General features: G+C 36.2%; 1 protein-coding gene across 1 annotated transcript in view; it reads right to left on the bottom strand.

Annotated features, from left to right (window-relative positions):
* Positions 1 to 950: 950 nt before the first annotated feature.
* The window catches only part of LOC149193773 (agamous-like MADS-box protein AGL5), a 96,043-nt gene continuing 79,520 nt past the window's right edge, over positions 951 to 17,473 (bottom strand). Inside the window, exons 4-8 of the mRNA XM_089404944.1 lie at positions 4,824 to 4,923; positions 4,650 to 4,691; positions 1,754 to 1,795; positions 1,538 to 1,683; positions 951 to 1,423 (exon numbers count right to left, since the gene is read on the bottom strand). Coding sequence (XP_089261070.1) covers positions 1,420 to 1,423; positions 1,538 to 1,683; positions 1,754 to 1,795; positions 4,650 to 4,691; positions 4,824 to 4,923 — 334 coding nt within the window. The 3' untranslated portion in view covers positions 951 to 1,419. The remainder of the gene's footprint in view (positions 1,424 to 1,537; positions 1,684 to 1,753; positions 1,796 to 4,649; positions 4,692 to 4,823; positions 4,924 to 17,473) is intronic.

Below are 17,473 nucleotides of genomic sequence, written 5' to 3'. Positions count from 1 at the left end.
ACAATTTTCTCGTTTTTCCATTTTTCCTTGTTTATGGTCCTATGTGAATATTATTCATTTATTTTTTCTTTTTCAAGTTTATGGTCATATGAAATATTATTCGTCTAGAAGTTCGAAACATGTTGATCAATACTTTCATGTGATTTTATGGAAAATTTTAATCATTATATCATGAATCACAGAAGTACCCAATTTAAGATTATCTATTTTATTACTTTAGTGAAGATGAATTTACATAACCATAATATTCCCATTAATAATTTAATTATTAATATCCACCTTAGATGGCATTAAATATTATGTAATAAGATAGATATTAGTTATAACAAAGGAAAATACTAATGAAGAGAGGTACGAAGTAGCCTAAAGGGAAGAATAGAAAAAGAGGGCAAATTATTGGTTAACGTTTAGTTGGCTGGGTGGGTAATTTCACTTAAGTAATATGATTTTCTTTGTATAATAATAACAATGAGTTAATTATAGTAAGTAGTAATAACTGTTATGTCAAGAGGACACCGAATTATGATAAATTTTATCACTATACAAAATAAAGAAAGATAAAAGTATCTTATGAATATGATAAAAATAGAAAAGATTTATTAAAAAATGAGTTATTTTTATTAAAAATATATATTAATTTTTTTGTTTTTGGATTTTTTTGATCAATATGTATGATGTGTAACTTTGTTCGTTTGTCATCAAAGTTGAAATTTAACTATATCAGTCCAAATAAAATAAATAAATAAATAAATAACTATACAAAATATTTAAATAACATCCGTTCATACAAAAATTTACACCTAAAGAAATTAGATCTCTATAGGCTCATATTAGATCCTTATTTAAAATAAATCTATACTGGTTAATATAACAATAAAGATACTATAATACAGATTGACTCTGTCAAACTCTCTTCATATAGAAATGCCAACTGAAAAATTATACATATATACTTCAGATATCAAATGTAAAAACAAACAAACTGGAGATTTCAAAAATTACATAATCACATTGAATCAATGTTCCACAGTACTGTGGAATGTACAAACAAACAACTACAGATTTCAAAGGTTACATAATCATGTTGAATGAATGTTCCACAGTACTCTAAATCAAGAGTACTTGAATATAAAATACAGTATAACTGATAATAATGATGTCATAGATACTGACTTATCTAGAAATCAGAAAATATGTGTAACAGTGCACCGAAGCACCTGAAAATTCTATTATTACTTAAATATAATGATGTCATATATACTGACTTATCTAGAAATCAGAAAAAATGTGTAGCAGTGCACCGAAGCACCTAAAAATTCTATTATTACTAGAAGCTCTCTTGTCCCGGAGCATTATTTATCTCAACATCTTATCACATCTATGAACACTGTACAAACCTGAATAGATTTCTCTCAAGCCTCATCTGTTTTATTTCATAACAAGCCAGATCCAATAAAATCGGTCAGACTTTACAAGTTAAATGCTGCTTATGAGATATAGAATACATATACTAACAAAAATAAACATCTCTACTTACCCTAGCTGAAGAGCTGTTTGAATAACTACAGGAGCGGTTTGTGAGTGTTGCTGAGTTTCCGTTGCAGTGTTTTGTTGGATGAAATTTTGAGCAAAGGTGGCCTCCACTTGATCTGGTTTCCCATAACAGTCTTCCAGTTCCTTTATCTGATAATTAAAGCAAAACCTTCAGCGTATTTTCATCAGAATATATATAGAGGGAGTGTGTACACATTACCTTACTACGAAGAAACTGGTTCTCAGCAACTAATAGACAATCCTGCATATATAAAACAAACGGATGTTGACAGCATTGAAAACCCTAATATAGAAATAAAGAAGAAAAAAATTGATGTTATATCATTCTATATGATTTTAACCTAAATAAATTTTAGGTGTAAGCTGATATATTTTTCTTTTGCCAATGTTTGAGATGTACAACTGCTGCAATTGTTCAGAGTTATGGAAATATCACAATAAACAAGACTGAAGTATATCTGGATTATAAAATTTATTTTTTTCCCGAAGTTGAAGTTGTCATATTTTAATAGTTAAGAATATATATTTTCTCACTATGAATTTTTATATTCAAATTCCTCAATATTATTCAAATTCCAATTGAAATTTTCCATATTATTTATTTGATATTGATTTTTTAATCTTAATTTTATTTAAATTCAATTTTTTAATTTTCATTTAAACTATAAAAATGAGTATAAAGAAAATATCAGAAAAAAGTTAAATTAAAAATAGAGAAATATTAGAAAAAATAAATATGCCATTTAATTTATTTAATATTATTTTTTCAATTTCAAGTTACAAATTCAACACGTGTGTAAAAAGGAAAAAATAGAGTATATAAAATGAATGTATATGGCGACTGGGTGACGTCGCACTCTGTTCTTTGTATTTGCTCCATGGAGGAGAATGGAGAATTTTCATAATACAATTTGTTTCGATGTTTTTTATTTAATATTTGATTTTTTTGAAATATTATAAATATATGTGATTTTATATGAATGGTAAATTTTATATATTTGATTGATAAAAAGTAAAGTTAATAATTGATTTAATTTCTAAAATTTTATATTAATAAATAATAAATATATAAAATTTTAATATGAAGTGGGATTTTTAACTAATTAAATTTTTTATTTTATTTTATTTTTTATTAGTATAGAGAAAGTTGATAAAGCAGTGATTTTATTCTAAAATAAATAAATTTGTAATAGGTCAGGGATAGGATAGAGTATATATTTAAATACTAATAAGTTAAATATGGAGTGTTTTATATGATTAGTTATTTATCCTAAGTTTTCCTTCAAAACTAGGTTGACAAAGAATAGGTTATGTGATGGTCTTTATTATGTTTGACATTACTTTAAACCTTTGTCATTAATATGAATTGAAATTTTTAATACATAAAAAAAATTGATGTATAATTGTTTACTGTTTTATTAATCATTTATATGGTGTACAAAGTTGATAAAGACATGATTTTATTCTTAAAATAGACTTGTAATAGGTGTGAGTTAGAGTATAAATCCAAATACCAATAAGTTAGACAATGGGTGTTTTGTGTGATTGGTTATTTATCATAAGTTCCCTTCCAAAGCTAAGTTGGTAAGGAATGGATTATGTGATGCTATGTATCATGTGTGAAATCAGTCCACTCTTTTGAAATATATGTTTTAGGACGGTTAGTATGCAAAAGTGGTTAAAATCATGTTTATGATCAATATTCGGTTTTTTTCTAGGGAAGGATAGGTTGACAAGCAACCCCTTAATTGGTGACTGGTTATCTTCTTCTTCCTTTCTTTTCTCTCTTTTTTTTTTTTTTGAATTGAGTGCATGATTCCTTTTGGATACTTAACTTTTGCCTACAACTCTATTAGATGTGTATTCAATTCACATATCATTGTCATTATCTTCAATATTTGGTATCAAAGTCCCAAACTTTGATCTTTAGAGACTGTAAATATAAATGCATTTTTGGTTCACATAATTTGTAAGTAATGTTATGATAGTTGTAAGTATTATATAGCAATGCATGGCTCATAATGGATTCCATTGTCCTCTAGTTCTGGGTGCATTCAACATATATAAACATAATTAAATATGATATTGTTGAATTTTAAATATTTTAACTTAGGTCATAGTGTTTATTTCAATATTACTAGTGGAATTGGTGTTTATTCCATGTTTGCAACTAGAATTGCAGGGATGATGAATAAATGTGTCCCAACATTAGAGGTGGACGTACATCTTTGTCGATATTGAGTTTTTAAAGCTATGGGACATATATTTAGAGAGGGTTGACATGCATTTATATGACAAAGGTTGATCCAACACAAGGTGGTCTGATATTGGTAGTGAAGATTTGGTCATTATAGACTTAGAAATTCTGATGCAAAAATAATGTATTGAAAGGAAACCTGAGATAACAATACTAGTGAACAGCCCCAAGGGTTAGCTCAATTGGTCAAAATCAGTGCCTCGCCATCAGGAGGTCACAGGGTCCAATCTCCCTGAAGCCCTTGGGGTCAGGCCTTACTAGTGGGTTGCGGGGCTAGATTCCCTTTGGGGTCGATCAGCCCAGATATTTCTATGGACGTAGCACCACCCGTTGACCAGGGTGTCCGTGAACCACAACCTAAAAAACAATACTAGTGAATTTTATTTTTTTGAAAAATTTCTCACAATGAAAGTAGAATTTTTCTTGTAATGTAATTGAAAAGGTGAACTATTAATACATATTATGCATATGTTTGTTGGGAAACTTTGGTGAACATCATTGCTAAGTGAGGGAGTGTTAAAAGGAATGAAAATGAATTATATTCCAGAATGGGTGAGATGGATTAACCCTTTTGGGTTTCTCTATTTTTTGGACCTACTATAAGGATAATTGTTGTATTAGTTTTTTTATGTTTTTCTCTTCATATAACTATTTTCTCATTTGAATTCATGTTTAATTTTAAATTCAGGTTTAACAATAGGTTTATTACGTATGTATTTCCTTCATAAATCATCACTATATTTTCAAATATAAAGAAGCCTTTTATAAACAAAGATACAAAGTTGTTAAAGTTTGAAGTAGACAAGAATAAACATTCAATATGTGTTTTGTTATATACCCGTCTTTGCAGAGTCTCCATCTCACTAAGTAGCATTTCATTCTGTTCAAAAAAAGAAAAAAGAAGAATAAAAGCTAATGATTATGAGTGCTGTTCAAGCCCAAATATGTAATTAGTCATAGTTTTTAATATAGGCCTAACCTATAAGTATCAAAATAGCTTGTCATGTTTTACCTTCTTTGATCGTACACAACTAATACTTTTTTCCAATTGAACTTGAATATGCTTGAGCTCCTTCATGTTTAATGATTCAAGGCCTTCACCCATTATTTGTCTGTTAACAAACTCCAAAGTCAGTGCATAGTTTTCTTTCTTCGTTCACAAAACTTGCACTATATGTATTCATCTTGCCTCTCATTGATAAATATATATAGGATGAAATGAAAAATAATTAGGTGGAGAGAAGAAAGGAACATAGGATATCAATAACACTTTGTGCATCATCCATGTAGTCTATATCTACAATCTACCTCATTTTCCTATTTAAACAATTAGAAATAACCTAAAATTGATCCATTATGTATTTGCATGACTTATTCTTCCCATTTCTAACCCAGAAATTGATTCTATTATTTTTAATGGCATTAAAGTTTCCTATAATTTTGGTTATTTTCACGAAGAGAAATATTCTCAGTTAAACTTCCCTTCTTCCAATAAATGTCGTGGTAGCATGGTTTTTCTAAAGTTTTAGCAAATAGCATGAATAGGAGGAGTGACTTTTGGAGAGCACTAAGGAAAAAATCGGACAACACCTTATACTGTCAATGTCACATGGGTAAATGTATCCAATCCTTAGGTGAACTTTGTGAATAGGATGCCATTCCTAAATATAACTATGTCATAACCAATTAAGAATAAGACAAGGAGGGATCTTCCTACATATCTATTCTTCCTAGTTTGGATCTTTGGATAGATCCCGTAACATTCATAGGTCAACTACATGTGGGTCACCCTATGTTGAAAAAATGTGATGATAAAGAAAAGGAAAAAGATTTGCATCTCTATAAATTTCATAGCTATCCCCCATTCATGAAATTAGTAGAACTCAAGCCCAAGGGGGAAATGAGCTTTGGAAATTTCAACAAATCATCTCTCAAACTTGATGTTTAATAGGTCTATTTCCTAAGAAATTTCAACTCTAAGGATGCATTTGAAATATAAATTATTAGTATATATTTCTTTTCAATGGATATTTTTCATGTGATTTTTTTTTCTTAGTAATGAATCTCAAGTGTAAATTACATAAATATATATTTCACTCATGACTAACTGAATACACAAAGAAAACCAAGAAAAAAAGCGTTGGATAATTGTACTTCGATGGAAGTATGTTTCTATCCCTTATGACACACTTCCTAGCATGTAACATATTTAACATTTTCTTATTAGAATATATTTATTTTTTTCCATAAATTATCCCACTTATATTCCATATATTTTTCAAATCACTTAACAAAATATTCTCATTGTCATTCTAAATCAGCATAAATAATCAACATAAAAAACTACTCAATCATCATGAGAAATATAAGTTTAAAATCATATATACAAGTACACAAAGTTGATATAGAGAAGAAATCTTCATATATACATAAATATGAGGTAAAAAGTATATACCAACCACTTATTTGATGTAGCATCTCCAATCACTCACTGTGGCAGACTATTATATGTACAAGTCCATCTTCCAATTTTTTTCTTTAATAATGGTTCATATGCCATTGTTACCATGAATAACAATGCCCCATAGGGCTCCAATATCAACTAGAATATAATATATGCTCTATAAAATGGCATGGTCACCATACTTAGCCTAATTCTTGCATTTATGTACCCTTGGTACCATAATTCATCTCTAGTCATGTATGCTTAAATCACACTAAGATGATATTCAATAATAACATGGTAATAGTAGTATAATATTCATATAGAAAACACGTGAATTATAACAACGTGTATTCATAAGATAAACATAATAGAAGTATAAAAGTACATTAAGAACACTTATTTTTAAAATTGGCACCAATAAACTGAAAACCTTAGATGTTCCACCCAACCATAGGCTAGTTTGCTCCAATATTCTCAACAATGGTTCAATCTTGAGTTGGGGCTATGAATCTACCAGGGAAAAATTATTCCTAAAGCCAACCATGGTCCAGATAAAACACACATAGGGTCACAAGCCATGGTTCCAAACTCCAGTATCCTCCAACCTACATCCTCTCATCCCCCATTATTCTAAAAAACCAAAGCTAATGCACCCCCTTCTATGTATCTACAATTCCTCAAATTGGGCCACTATCCTTGTAGGGATCTAGCATAGGATGACAAGAGAGTCTTAGAGCCCTATGGTTCTAGGAGTTCCAATTTCCCTTAAGAGTCCCAAGAACCATCCAAGCCTTGCACTAGGGAATCTATCCCCACACTTCTCCCACACTTCTCCCTCCAAGGCTCCATCCTTCTTTAATGCAACCCAAGGAGAAGTGTGCACACACACATATCCACCTAGAATAGATATGGTAATGGTAGTATCGTCAATCTTTCCCTTCAGATCTAGTGAGTCATAAGAGTGGTTAGAATGATAAAATATAATGAAGAATAACACTAAAGCACCACTTTTTATGTGCATTTGATCAATGCAACAAGTGATACTCAAAGAATTCATTTCCCCACCCTTTTTGACATTTAGGATAAAAAGTATATGCATAATGAATTTAGGATTTTAATTAATATTTGGCTTATCCCATTTTCTTAAGCCCAATGAATTACACATATACAACCAAAATTTCTCAAAATATTCCTCCCTCATGGCATATTCATGCTTCTATGTAGAATCCTTAATATTTTAGTAGGTCCACTGCACCTTTACCAAGGTAATGGATTGATACTAGAGCACCTTGATATTCCTTTCCAATAATCACACTTGTTGAACCTTGATTGCAGCACTTAAATCACATTCTTTTCACTTAAATGGTTATCATTAAAGACACACTTTATAAGTAAAGAAACATGGAATGCATCAGGGATATGAATGGATGCAGACAATGCAATCCTATATGCAACTAGACTAATCATTCCAAGATCTCAAATGGCCCACAAAATCTAGCTACCAACATTAAATAACTTCTCGATTTCAATAAAATCTTTATGGACTTTAATTTTAAGAATACATGATCACCAAATTTGAATTTCCTATTTGTCCTACCATTGTCTAAATAACTCTTCTACCTATCCCTGGTAGCCTTCATGACTTGTTTAATTTTCACCACTTTCTCTTACATTTCGCCTGACAAAATCTGGCCCAATAAGGACCATATCCATTAGGTTATCAAAGCTCATAGGTTTATTGCACTTTCTTCCATGCAAACCATAAAATGAGCTCATATTCAAAGATTCACGATCCCTGTTATTTTATGCAAATTCCACCAAGTGCAAATACTCTTCCCATTTTGATGACCTATCCATTTTCAATCTCTATTTTTCCTTCTAACTTTGGAGTATATGTTGTACTAAAGTTAAAATTGGTCCCAAATACCTTAAATAGACCCTTCCAAAAGTTTGGTGTAAACTTTGGATCCTTGTTTGAAATGACTACCTTAGATAGTCCATGTAACCTATAAATTTTCTTGACATATATCTTAATAATATTGGCTTTCTTGTGTGTTAATTTTATTGGGATAAAAATGGTGGATTTGTTAGCTTATCCACCACCAACATGAAGAAATCATGCTACCTTACAATCTTTGACATTTTTGTAATAAAATCAATTGAGACACTCCCTCTTGGAAAATGGATAATGACAACTATTAATCTTATTTTCCTTAACCTTAATATTTGCTTGTGAACTTATTAGGTTTCTTTTGTTCTTTTAGTTAGATATTTCATCAAACAAATATCAATAACATAAATTGCAACAATAGAGGACACAAATATAGGCTCTCAGCCAGGGAAAAACCTCTCAAAGGGAAAAACCCAAAAAGTCTTCTCTTCTTAGAATTTGCTTCAAATGAGATACAAAGACCCAAAACCTAGACACGTCCTTCTCCTATTAACAAGTCAGCCCTTCCTCAAGTCCTTCCTTGATTCTACACCAACCAACTTAAATACTACAACTTCGACCTGCTAGCTTCAATACAAGAACTCGTCCTGCAACTTTGACCCTGCAATTTCAGCGTTACAACTTCTCTATAAACCCTAATATAGCCTCCTCCTCATACCTTCCTAGAGAAAGACATCTCTCCCAAGGTCAAAGAGGTTAATATATGGTTTTATCCCTTCCAGTTACAAGATTCTGTACTTTTTCCTCCTGCAACTCGAACCTGCAATTTCAAACTCCTTTTGCAGCACCAGAAACCCTAAATATTCACACGTATGAGAGAGATGAAGCCCAAAAACAAGATATTTCGTTATTCTTACTTCTCTTAGACCTTTGCTCTCCTTCTTCTAGTATCCCATCTATATATCAAATCTTTTTTTGATAGATCAAACTTGTTGAGTGAGTGTATCCAAATGAGGTTGACCTGCTTCCTTTTGTAGCTTTCTCAAGGGGTTGAATTCCCTCCTTTAGGCTAAATTTATGATCCTAGGGCCAAATTGTACTTTAGGAGTTTCCAAGACTTTCTAGACTAAAAAAATAATTCTTTTTACAATTACATTTTGCCCAGAAGGTCTTATAAACACGATGTTGACTCCTTTGACTCATGAAAATAAATCCTAGGACCTAAAAAACCCTAGAATCACGAAGAACATGATTTTACCTAGAATACCATCAATAATGAGCATGAAACCCATGCTTTAATAATAACTTATTTTTTATTTTCTTTTCTTGTTCGTTACATAGGATACATATTAATTGAGTACAGCAAGTATGAAGACTGAAACTAGTTACATTTATCAACACTCCCTCTTAACTAGGGAGGTATTCATAATTGTACAACCAATACAACATCATATCTCAAACTAAAGAGTTCTCACAAGAAGAGTGAGATTGATAAGCCATACTGTAAGCATCATCATTATGACCAACATTGTCCCTGAGGCTTAATTGGACAAGCTTTACTTTAATCAATAGCATTATGATGGGAGGCTTTATGTGTGATACCACACTACCTCTACAAGGTGCATACCACATCTAGATGTCTACAAGGTATGTCCTTTTAGGAATATTCTTATCTTGGATATCCATACCTAAGTCCTCAAATAATATCAGTCCTATTCAACCACTGTTCTCTTGGATACCTATCACATCCTTAAAGAGTGTAAATACCTTTCCTTTCTTGGATGTTTAATCCTCAAGGAAACCACATATGCCTATCTAGTCCTCCATCATTCTCTCTTCATCACTTGAAGAGTAGAATGCACATGTGATGTCCAACATCACTCCCTCTCAACCAGAGAGGACATCCCTATTCTCCTTTAATCTTAAGAATAGAACCTTGCTCCTATTCAAGGAGACTCCTTTGCTCCCTCTTAAATCCAGAGGAGATTTTTGACTTCCTTTCTATTTGGGAAATCAACACCACAAGCCTCATAACTTGTCTTCTTGAGAGTATCAACTACCAGTTCTTCATAGATGCCTAACTCCCTCTTTCCTTCAGATCACTTGCATCGATCTTGCTTCTTTCTAAGGTATCATGGAGCCATCTCCACTCTTCGATCTTGTGACAAGATCCAGGTCATCTATTTTGCTCATCACTTTCATCTTCATCATTATGAAGGTATTATATTGAGCCTTCCCAAACTCCAAGCTGATCATAGCTTCTTTATGAAAGTGATCTCCTTTGATCTTCAGGTTATCTTCTCGCACTACTACCTTCCAAGATGAACACATCTTGACTTCATAGTTGTCAGGTACCGTATATTGAGCTTCCCTCACATCCATACAATTGAAATTGCCTCAACTATCATAATGTATTCCTGCAACATCCTTTCTAGGCTTCAAACTAATTTGTTAACCATATAACCAACAATTAGAAAAGGGTTGAAAACAAAATAAATCACCAATAATAGAAGGATGGCACGACCTCTGCGCTCTAAAAACCTAGATGAGAAGGGTTAGGGTTCACTTTTTTGCTACGGATGACCCAATAGCATCGCCATTCACTGCGTCGAGAACACCGCTACTGACAACAACTACCTAATTAACTCATCTCCTGCGCTGGTAACTTGCTTCCCTACCTTCTCGTGCTGTCGCTGTTGGTTGTCTATAGTGTGTTGGTGATGGATGTCGATGTGGTCAACTATTCGGAGGATCCGCACCCCGAAGGGTCCATCTGGACTATCCCAAGATCTTCGCTGGTGGGAACGGTTAACGGAACGCCGAGCATAGTCCTTCCATCTCCGTAGGATCCCTCTTGCAGTCGTTACATCCCTGGATCCTCATCGCATCCTTTTCCATTCGTTGATTTTTCCCTAGGTTCACTAGGTCTCGACTGCCCTCCCCTCTCGCTGGCAACCCTAACCTACCTCATATCATGCATTCCCCCATCCCCTACCTTTGACTGCGTCCCCACAAACTCCCCTCAGCTAACTACCCCATCTACTAACCTTATTGCGGCCAGACGTTCATTGGTTTCATTACTCCCTCGTTATTAGTGGTGCCACACCTTCTGCCTCACTCTTTGATTATTCCTGGTCTCTCCTCTTCCCCATCCGAGTGCTTCAAATCCCCTACTTTTAAGCCCCGATTCGACACCCCTATCTCTCGGTGGCAACATTCGGGATCACAAGACCCTCTACAGGCTCATCCTACTGCACGCGGACAAGGAAAAAAAAAGTGTGTAAAGGAAACACACAAGAAGTTGGAGCTTAGCTTCAGGGTGGATGTGCACATGGTGGAGGTGGTGGATACTGCTAACCTGGAGCTGGTTGGAAGGGTTTGAGGGCATGCCTACACAGATAGTAATCTTCACCAATCCAATGGGTCATGGAGATTTGGGGTCATATCCTGACAAAAATCCCATTAGTAACCACCTTGGCTCGAGGATGGTTTGCGCTGAGTTTCACTCGAGAAGAACAAAAAACTTGGGTCCTATCGCGATACTGGCACATAGAGATGGCACTAGTCCTTCTCAAGAGATGGAGTCCGATTTTCGACCCTGAGTGCGAACAGGTGGGAGAAGGACCAATATGGGTTAGGCTTCCGGGCCTTCCCCTAAACTTTTGGTTTGAAGATGTATTTTCGCGCATTGGGAATGCACTTGGAACATATCTGGATTTCGACAAGACCTATGAATCCTCGGGAAACAAGTATATGGCTCAAATTTTGGTTTACTTGGATATTAGGGAAGGATTGGAGGCTCAGATCACCCTGCATTAATGAAGATTTACTAGAATTCAACTCCTGGACTATGAAGGCGTGCCCTTCCGCTACTGACGGTGCCATAAGGTGGGGCATTTATTCAAAGACTGCCCTTTGGTGAAACTTCCCAGATCTACCTCTGCGGAACTTGATGCAGCGGCTACGGGTGATCCAACATCTGCAGAAGAGCCGTTCTCTCGATCGCAGGGGCTGAGTCTCACTGGATGCGTCGATGCATAGATCCCTGTTTCGACTTTTCCCAGGCCTCCTTCTCCACCCATGACGCGATCCAAGGCTGCAACTACGACTGCTCGATCATTTGGTACTCCCCTCAGCTCTGCATCTCCTATTTTCTCTTCTATTTCTGTTCTGCATCATCATGTTACATTTGCATCCATTCCTGGCATCTCATCGTCCTTGTTATCTTGCCCGCTGGATTGGAACCCCCAGACCATCGCCACCACTATGCCTTCCATTCCTGACCATCCCTTCGACCCCCTCCCGGAGGTTCCTACCTCTTCGGGGCTCTCTCACTCTTACAATCTCCGGTCTCGCTCATCCCTCCCACCTGTACTACCTGGGATTGGCTTGATCTCCCCTCTTAAATCCTCCAAGTCCACCAGAGGCAGACATTCTTTCATCTCCAAGGCAATCATTCAGGCTAGGGTTGATGTAGCTATGGGCAAGAAATCCACTCTCGACAGGGTACTTAGAGCATCGAACAACCTTAATCAGTTTTTGTCATGAAATGGCTATCTTTCAACTGCAGGGGTGTGGCAAGACCTGACAAAACCGAAGATTGTTGGAAGCTGAGACCATCGACATCCTATACCTACAAGAGACTCTGGCCAATGTAGACCAAATTGTCCCTGTTCTACAATCACTGACACCTGGTTGGATTTTTCATGCTCACGGTTCTATAGGGCGATCTAGTGGTATTGCTTTAGGGATTAATCCTCGCACCATTAAGACTCTCTCCACTTGGGGGGGAGATGGCTTCATTGGAATGGACATCTACTCCTCTGAATTAGGACTGGAGACTAGAATTTTGAATATCTATGCGCCCTGTCTCAATCGAGCTGCATTCTAGATTCATCTGCTTAACCTTTCCCTTATCAACTACAATAATCTCATTTTGGGAGGGGACTTGAATTTTTCTATTGGATTCTAGGATTCCTGGGGTAGTAATGGATAGATTGATCCACTTTCGGAGACCATGACTCAACTTATGGAGCAACACCATTTAATCAATATTCCTATGCACAAACTGATGCCTACTTGGTGCAACAGAAGAATTGGGGATGCTGCATTAGCTAGGCGATTGGACCAATTTCTCATTAAAGAACATTTGATTCGGGCTCTTCCAAATTATCACCAATGGGTTGGTATGGGTGGAATCTCAGACCACTCTCCTATCTACCTGTAGCTCTCAGGGCCTTTCCCTAAACCTAGGGCTCCTTTCAAATTCAATTCCTCTTGGTTAATGAACCCAGACTACATAAAGCTAATCACTGATTTTTGGCTTTCCCACCCACCTAATAGGTGGAGAACCACTACTGAGGATTTCTGTTAGAATCTTCTCGAGATCAAAAGCCTCACCCTTAAATGGGGCAAGGAAAAAAGAGACAGAGGTGAAGCAACCCTCTCATCTATTGAACTTCAGATGGCAGATCTACTGGATGCGCATGGCAGAGGTTTCTTATCAGATGAGGCAAAAACTCACCTCACTGGTTTAGAGTCACACAGAGCCAAGATTCTAAAATACTGTGAGGAAACTTGGCACCTCAGGAGTAGAGCCATATGGTTAAAAGCTGGAGATGATAATACAAGATTTTTCCATAATTTTTCCAAAGGCAGGAGGGCCAACAACACTATTTGGAGCATGCCCACTGAAGAAGGTCAGTCTGCTACATCATTTCATTAGCTTGCCCACCTCGGGAACTCACACTTCTAGAAGCTATTCAAGGCCCCCCCTAGAGCATCCTTCGCTGAAATTATTCACACAGCATAGTTATTCCCTCGATATGTGGATCATGAAGACTTTGAGGAGCTTGTCAAACCTGTTTCCATGAGCGAATTAGAGGGCACTATAAAATGGTTCAAGAAGGATAAGAGCCCTGGGCCGGATGGGTGGACAATTGAGTTCTATATTGCCTTTTTTGACATCATTGGACAGGATCTGCTCAATCTGGTGGAGGAATGTAGACTCACTAGTTGTCTGTATGAGGCCATCAACTCCACCTTCATCACCCTTATCCCCAAGGTGGACTTTCCCAGCTCCTTTGATGACTTCAGGCCCATCTCTCTCTGCAACTGCCTCTACAAAATCATAGCTAAGATTATTGCCAACCGCCTTAAACCCATTCTGTCTAATCATATTCTCCCTGAGAAGTTTGCTTTCCTTCACAATCGAAAAATCCATGAGGCTGTAGGAACTGCTTAAGAGGCCCTCCACTCTATCAATTTGAAGAAGCTCAAAGGAACCTTACTCAAGATTGAATTATCTAAGGCTTTCGACAGGGTTAGCTGGTTATATATTAGAATTCTCCTCACCCACTTGGGCTTCCCGATATCCTTCATCACCTGGACCATGTGCTGCATTACATCTGCATCTTTGAGTGTCCTTATAAATGGCTTTGCCTCCTATTTCTTTCATGCAAAATGTGGGTTGAGGCAAGGTTTCCCTCTGTCCCCTCTCCTCTTTCTCCTTGTTATGGAAGGTCTCAGTAGACTCATACACCAGGCCAAAAGGGAGGGGAGAATTATGGGACTAAAGATCACTGAACAATGCATCATCACCCACCTCCTATTTGTGGATGATGTGATTATATTTTTAAATGGAGGCATCCAAGACTCCACTACATTGCATGAGATCTTGCTACTTTTCACAGCAGCTACAGGTATGGAGCCCAACAGGATGAAATCTACTATCACCTTCTCTACTTGCTCAATTTAGGAAATGTAGACAGCCTCTCAAAAGTTTCCCTATCAACACACACAAATGGAGTCGAGACTTAAATATTTAGGATTCTGGATCAAACCCCACGAGTACAAGATTGTTGATTGGACTTGGTTGGTAGCCAAGATGGAAAGGAGGCTGCACAATTGGAATCATAGATTCTTATCAAGGGCAAGAAGACTGGTCCTCATCAAATCAGTTTTGGAGGTAAGACTGGTGTATTGGATGTCATTAGCATGGATTCCTAAAGACATCCTATCCCAGATCCAAAGATTATGCTGTAGATTCCTTTGGAGTGGACATAAGGAAGGGAAACCATTTGCATGGGTAGGATGGACCCAAATTGCACTTCCAAAGAAGTGGGGGGGCTGGGGACTTAAATACCTATCAACTTTTGCCCATGCTCTTGCTGCAAAAATGGGATGGCTCATTCTCACTTCCAACAGCCTATGGAAGGAGGTAGTACATTACAAATACATCTGGCCACTACCAATCATGGATTGGATCCAACTTCCTACTTGGAATAAATTGGGTATTTCATCAATTTGGAGAGTTGTCCTTCATGCACTTCCCATTGTCATAAATGGACTTATTTGGCGCATTAGAGATTGTCAATCTGTAAGGTTAGGCATTGATCCATGGAATGGCTATGGGAACCTATATCGACTCCCCCATGACCTCATCCTGCACCTTAAATAAAATGAAATTCACAGGATTGTGGGCATTGGAGATATGGAGAACTCCACCATATTCACTCAAGCATGGAGAACGATTAGGGATCTTGGCATCCCTGTACATTGGCATCAGGCGTCGGATGACTATTTAAGGGCACTGTTAGAATCCCACGTCCACATCATAGAAGGGATATATGAACTCATTTGGGCACATGATGGGCATGGTATATATACACCAAAAGACAGTTACCCTATTATACAAGCTTCACTTACACCTCTTGTTCTCATTGATTGGTGGCAACTTATTTGGAAACTCAAAGCCCCGCCTCGAACTAGACTACTCATGTGGAACATCTTGAAGAACAAAACTCCTACCGGAATCAATCTCATGCACAGGTCATACCATGGTCCTTCCAGATGTGTCTTATGCAATCAAGCGGAAGAATCAAACGACCACCTTTTCCTTCTCCGCGGATCGGTTATTGAGTTATGGAATCAGGCCCTCACAACACTTTCTATTAATGCCCAATGGGACGGGACTCACGTTATGGATACCTAGAATCATTGGACATTGGGGACCATGAATAAAAAAAAACTTTATATTCCTTTAATTATTTTCTGGTCTGTTTGGCTGCTTCGTAATGGGGTTATCGAGACAAGGCCATCAACTAGCCTTTGGCCATCGCCTGAATATTATTCGCATACCATGACATTCCCAAGGATGATAACACAACCTCGATTCGTACAGTGACTATTGAGACCATTAACCGTGGTATATCTTGGGCCTACTTTGATGGAGCGACTCAGGAATATGGCTGTGGTGGGGGCATCTTGCTTCACAAATATGAAAATCACACCTTCCATATCCAAATGGGACTGGGCACAGGCACAAATAATTTTGCTGAATTAATCACACTTTGTCACCTTCTCCACTTTACACTTTAACATCACTGCAAACAGATACAAATATTTGGGGACTCAAAAATCATAATAAACTGGTTCAACAATGCATCCACTTGTCATATGCATTCACTCAGTAATATTTTGGATGAGGCATTGTATTTCAAATCACAATTTGAATTTATTTCTTGCCAACATATTTACAGGGAGCGCAACCAAGTTGCTGACAAATTATCCAAGGAGGCGACGGTCTAGCCCAGGGGCATTTGGATCATAAAGGAAAAACAGAGGGATGAAAATTTCTAGTATTACCATCGTCTATATATAGACCAACACTATATGAGGGCCAACATGCCCTAATTTTGTAGTTTTTTTGACACAGTTTTTTGCTACAGACATATGATGTATATATGATACAAACCTATGATGTATATATTTTTTACAGCATTTCTTACAGTCCACCCTATTAGGGTTTTTTGTACAAAAATTATTTGACGGCCATGGGCCCAACTTTTGGATATGCCACTCTAGCATCTACAACATGTAATTTTCATTATATATAATAGAAAATTATGATTTTTCGCCGGGGGAAAAAACCAACAATTAGAAAATATACTTACCTCATCATGATGACCTTCTAGAACCATCAACATCCTCATTGACCATATCCACTTGAAAACTTCCTTCATCCATCAGAGTGCCCAAGGATCGAACTTGATTACAAAGTTACAACTTTTCCTTTTGGAGATTATAATGGATGTTAATCATTATTTCCATATTCTAGAGAAAGTCCTAAATTATTTTATACAACTTAAAGTAAGTCAAATCCTATTCTTTTTCTAGCATCATATATCCATATACTTAAGCATATTTTTATGACCAAATTTTCCAAGATTCAATACATATGAATCTTATCCAAAGTTTACTTTCAACATGCATTCCTATGATTTCATCCAATCATCTAGCCATATGTCCTAAAGTGACCCTTGCA

This window comes from Pinus tabuliformis, chromosome 2_2 (genome assembly GCF_031772625.1).
Source record: "Pinus tabuliformis cultivar Carrire ecotype Pingquan chromosome 2_2, CPIR1, whole genome shotgun sequence".
NCBI lineage: Eukaryota > Viridiplantae > Streptophyta > Pinopsida > Pinales > Pinaceae > Pinus > Pinus tabuliformis.
The sequence above is the reverse complement of the archived record's forward strand: the minus strand, read 5'-3'. Positions and strand labels throughout refer to the sequence as shown.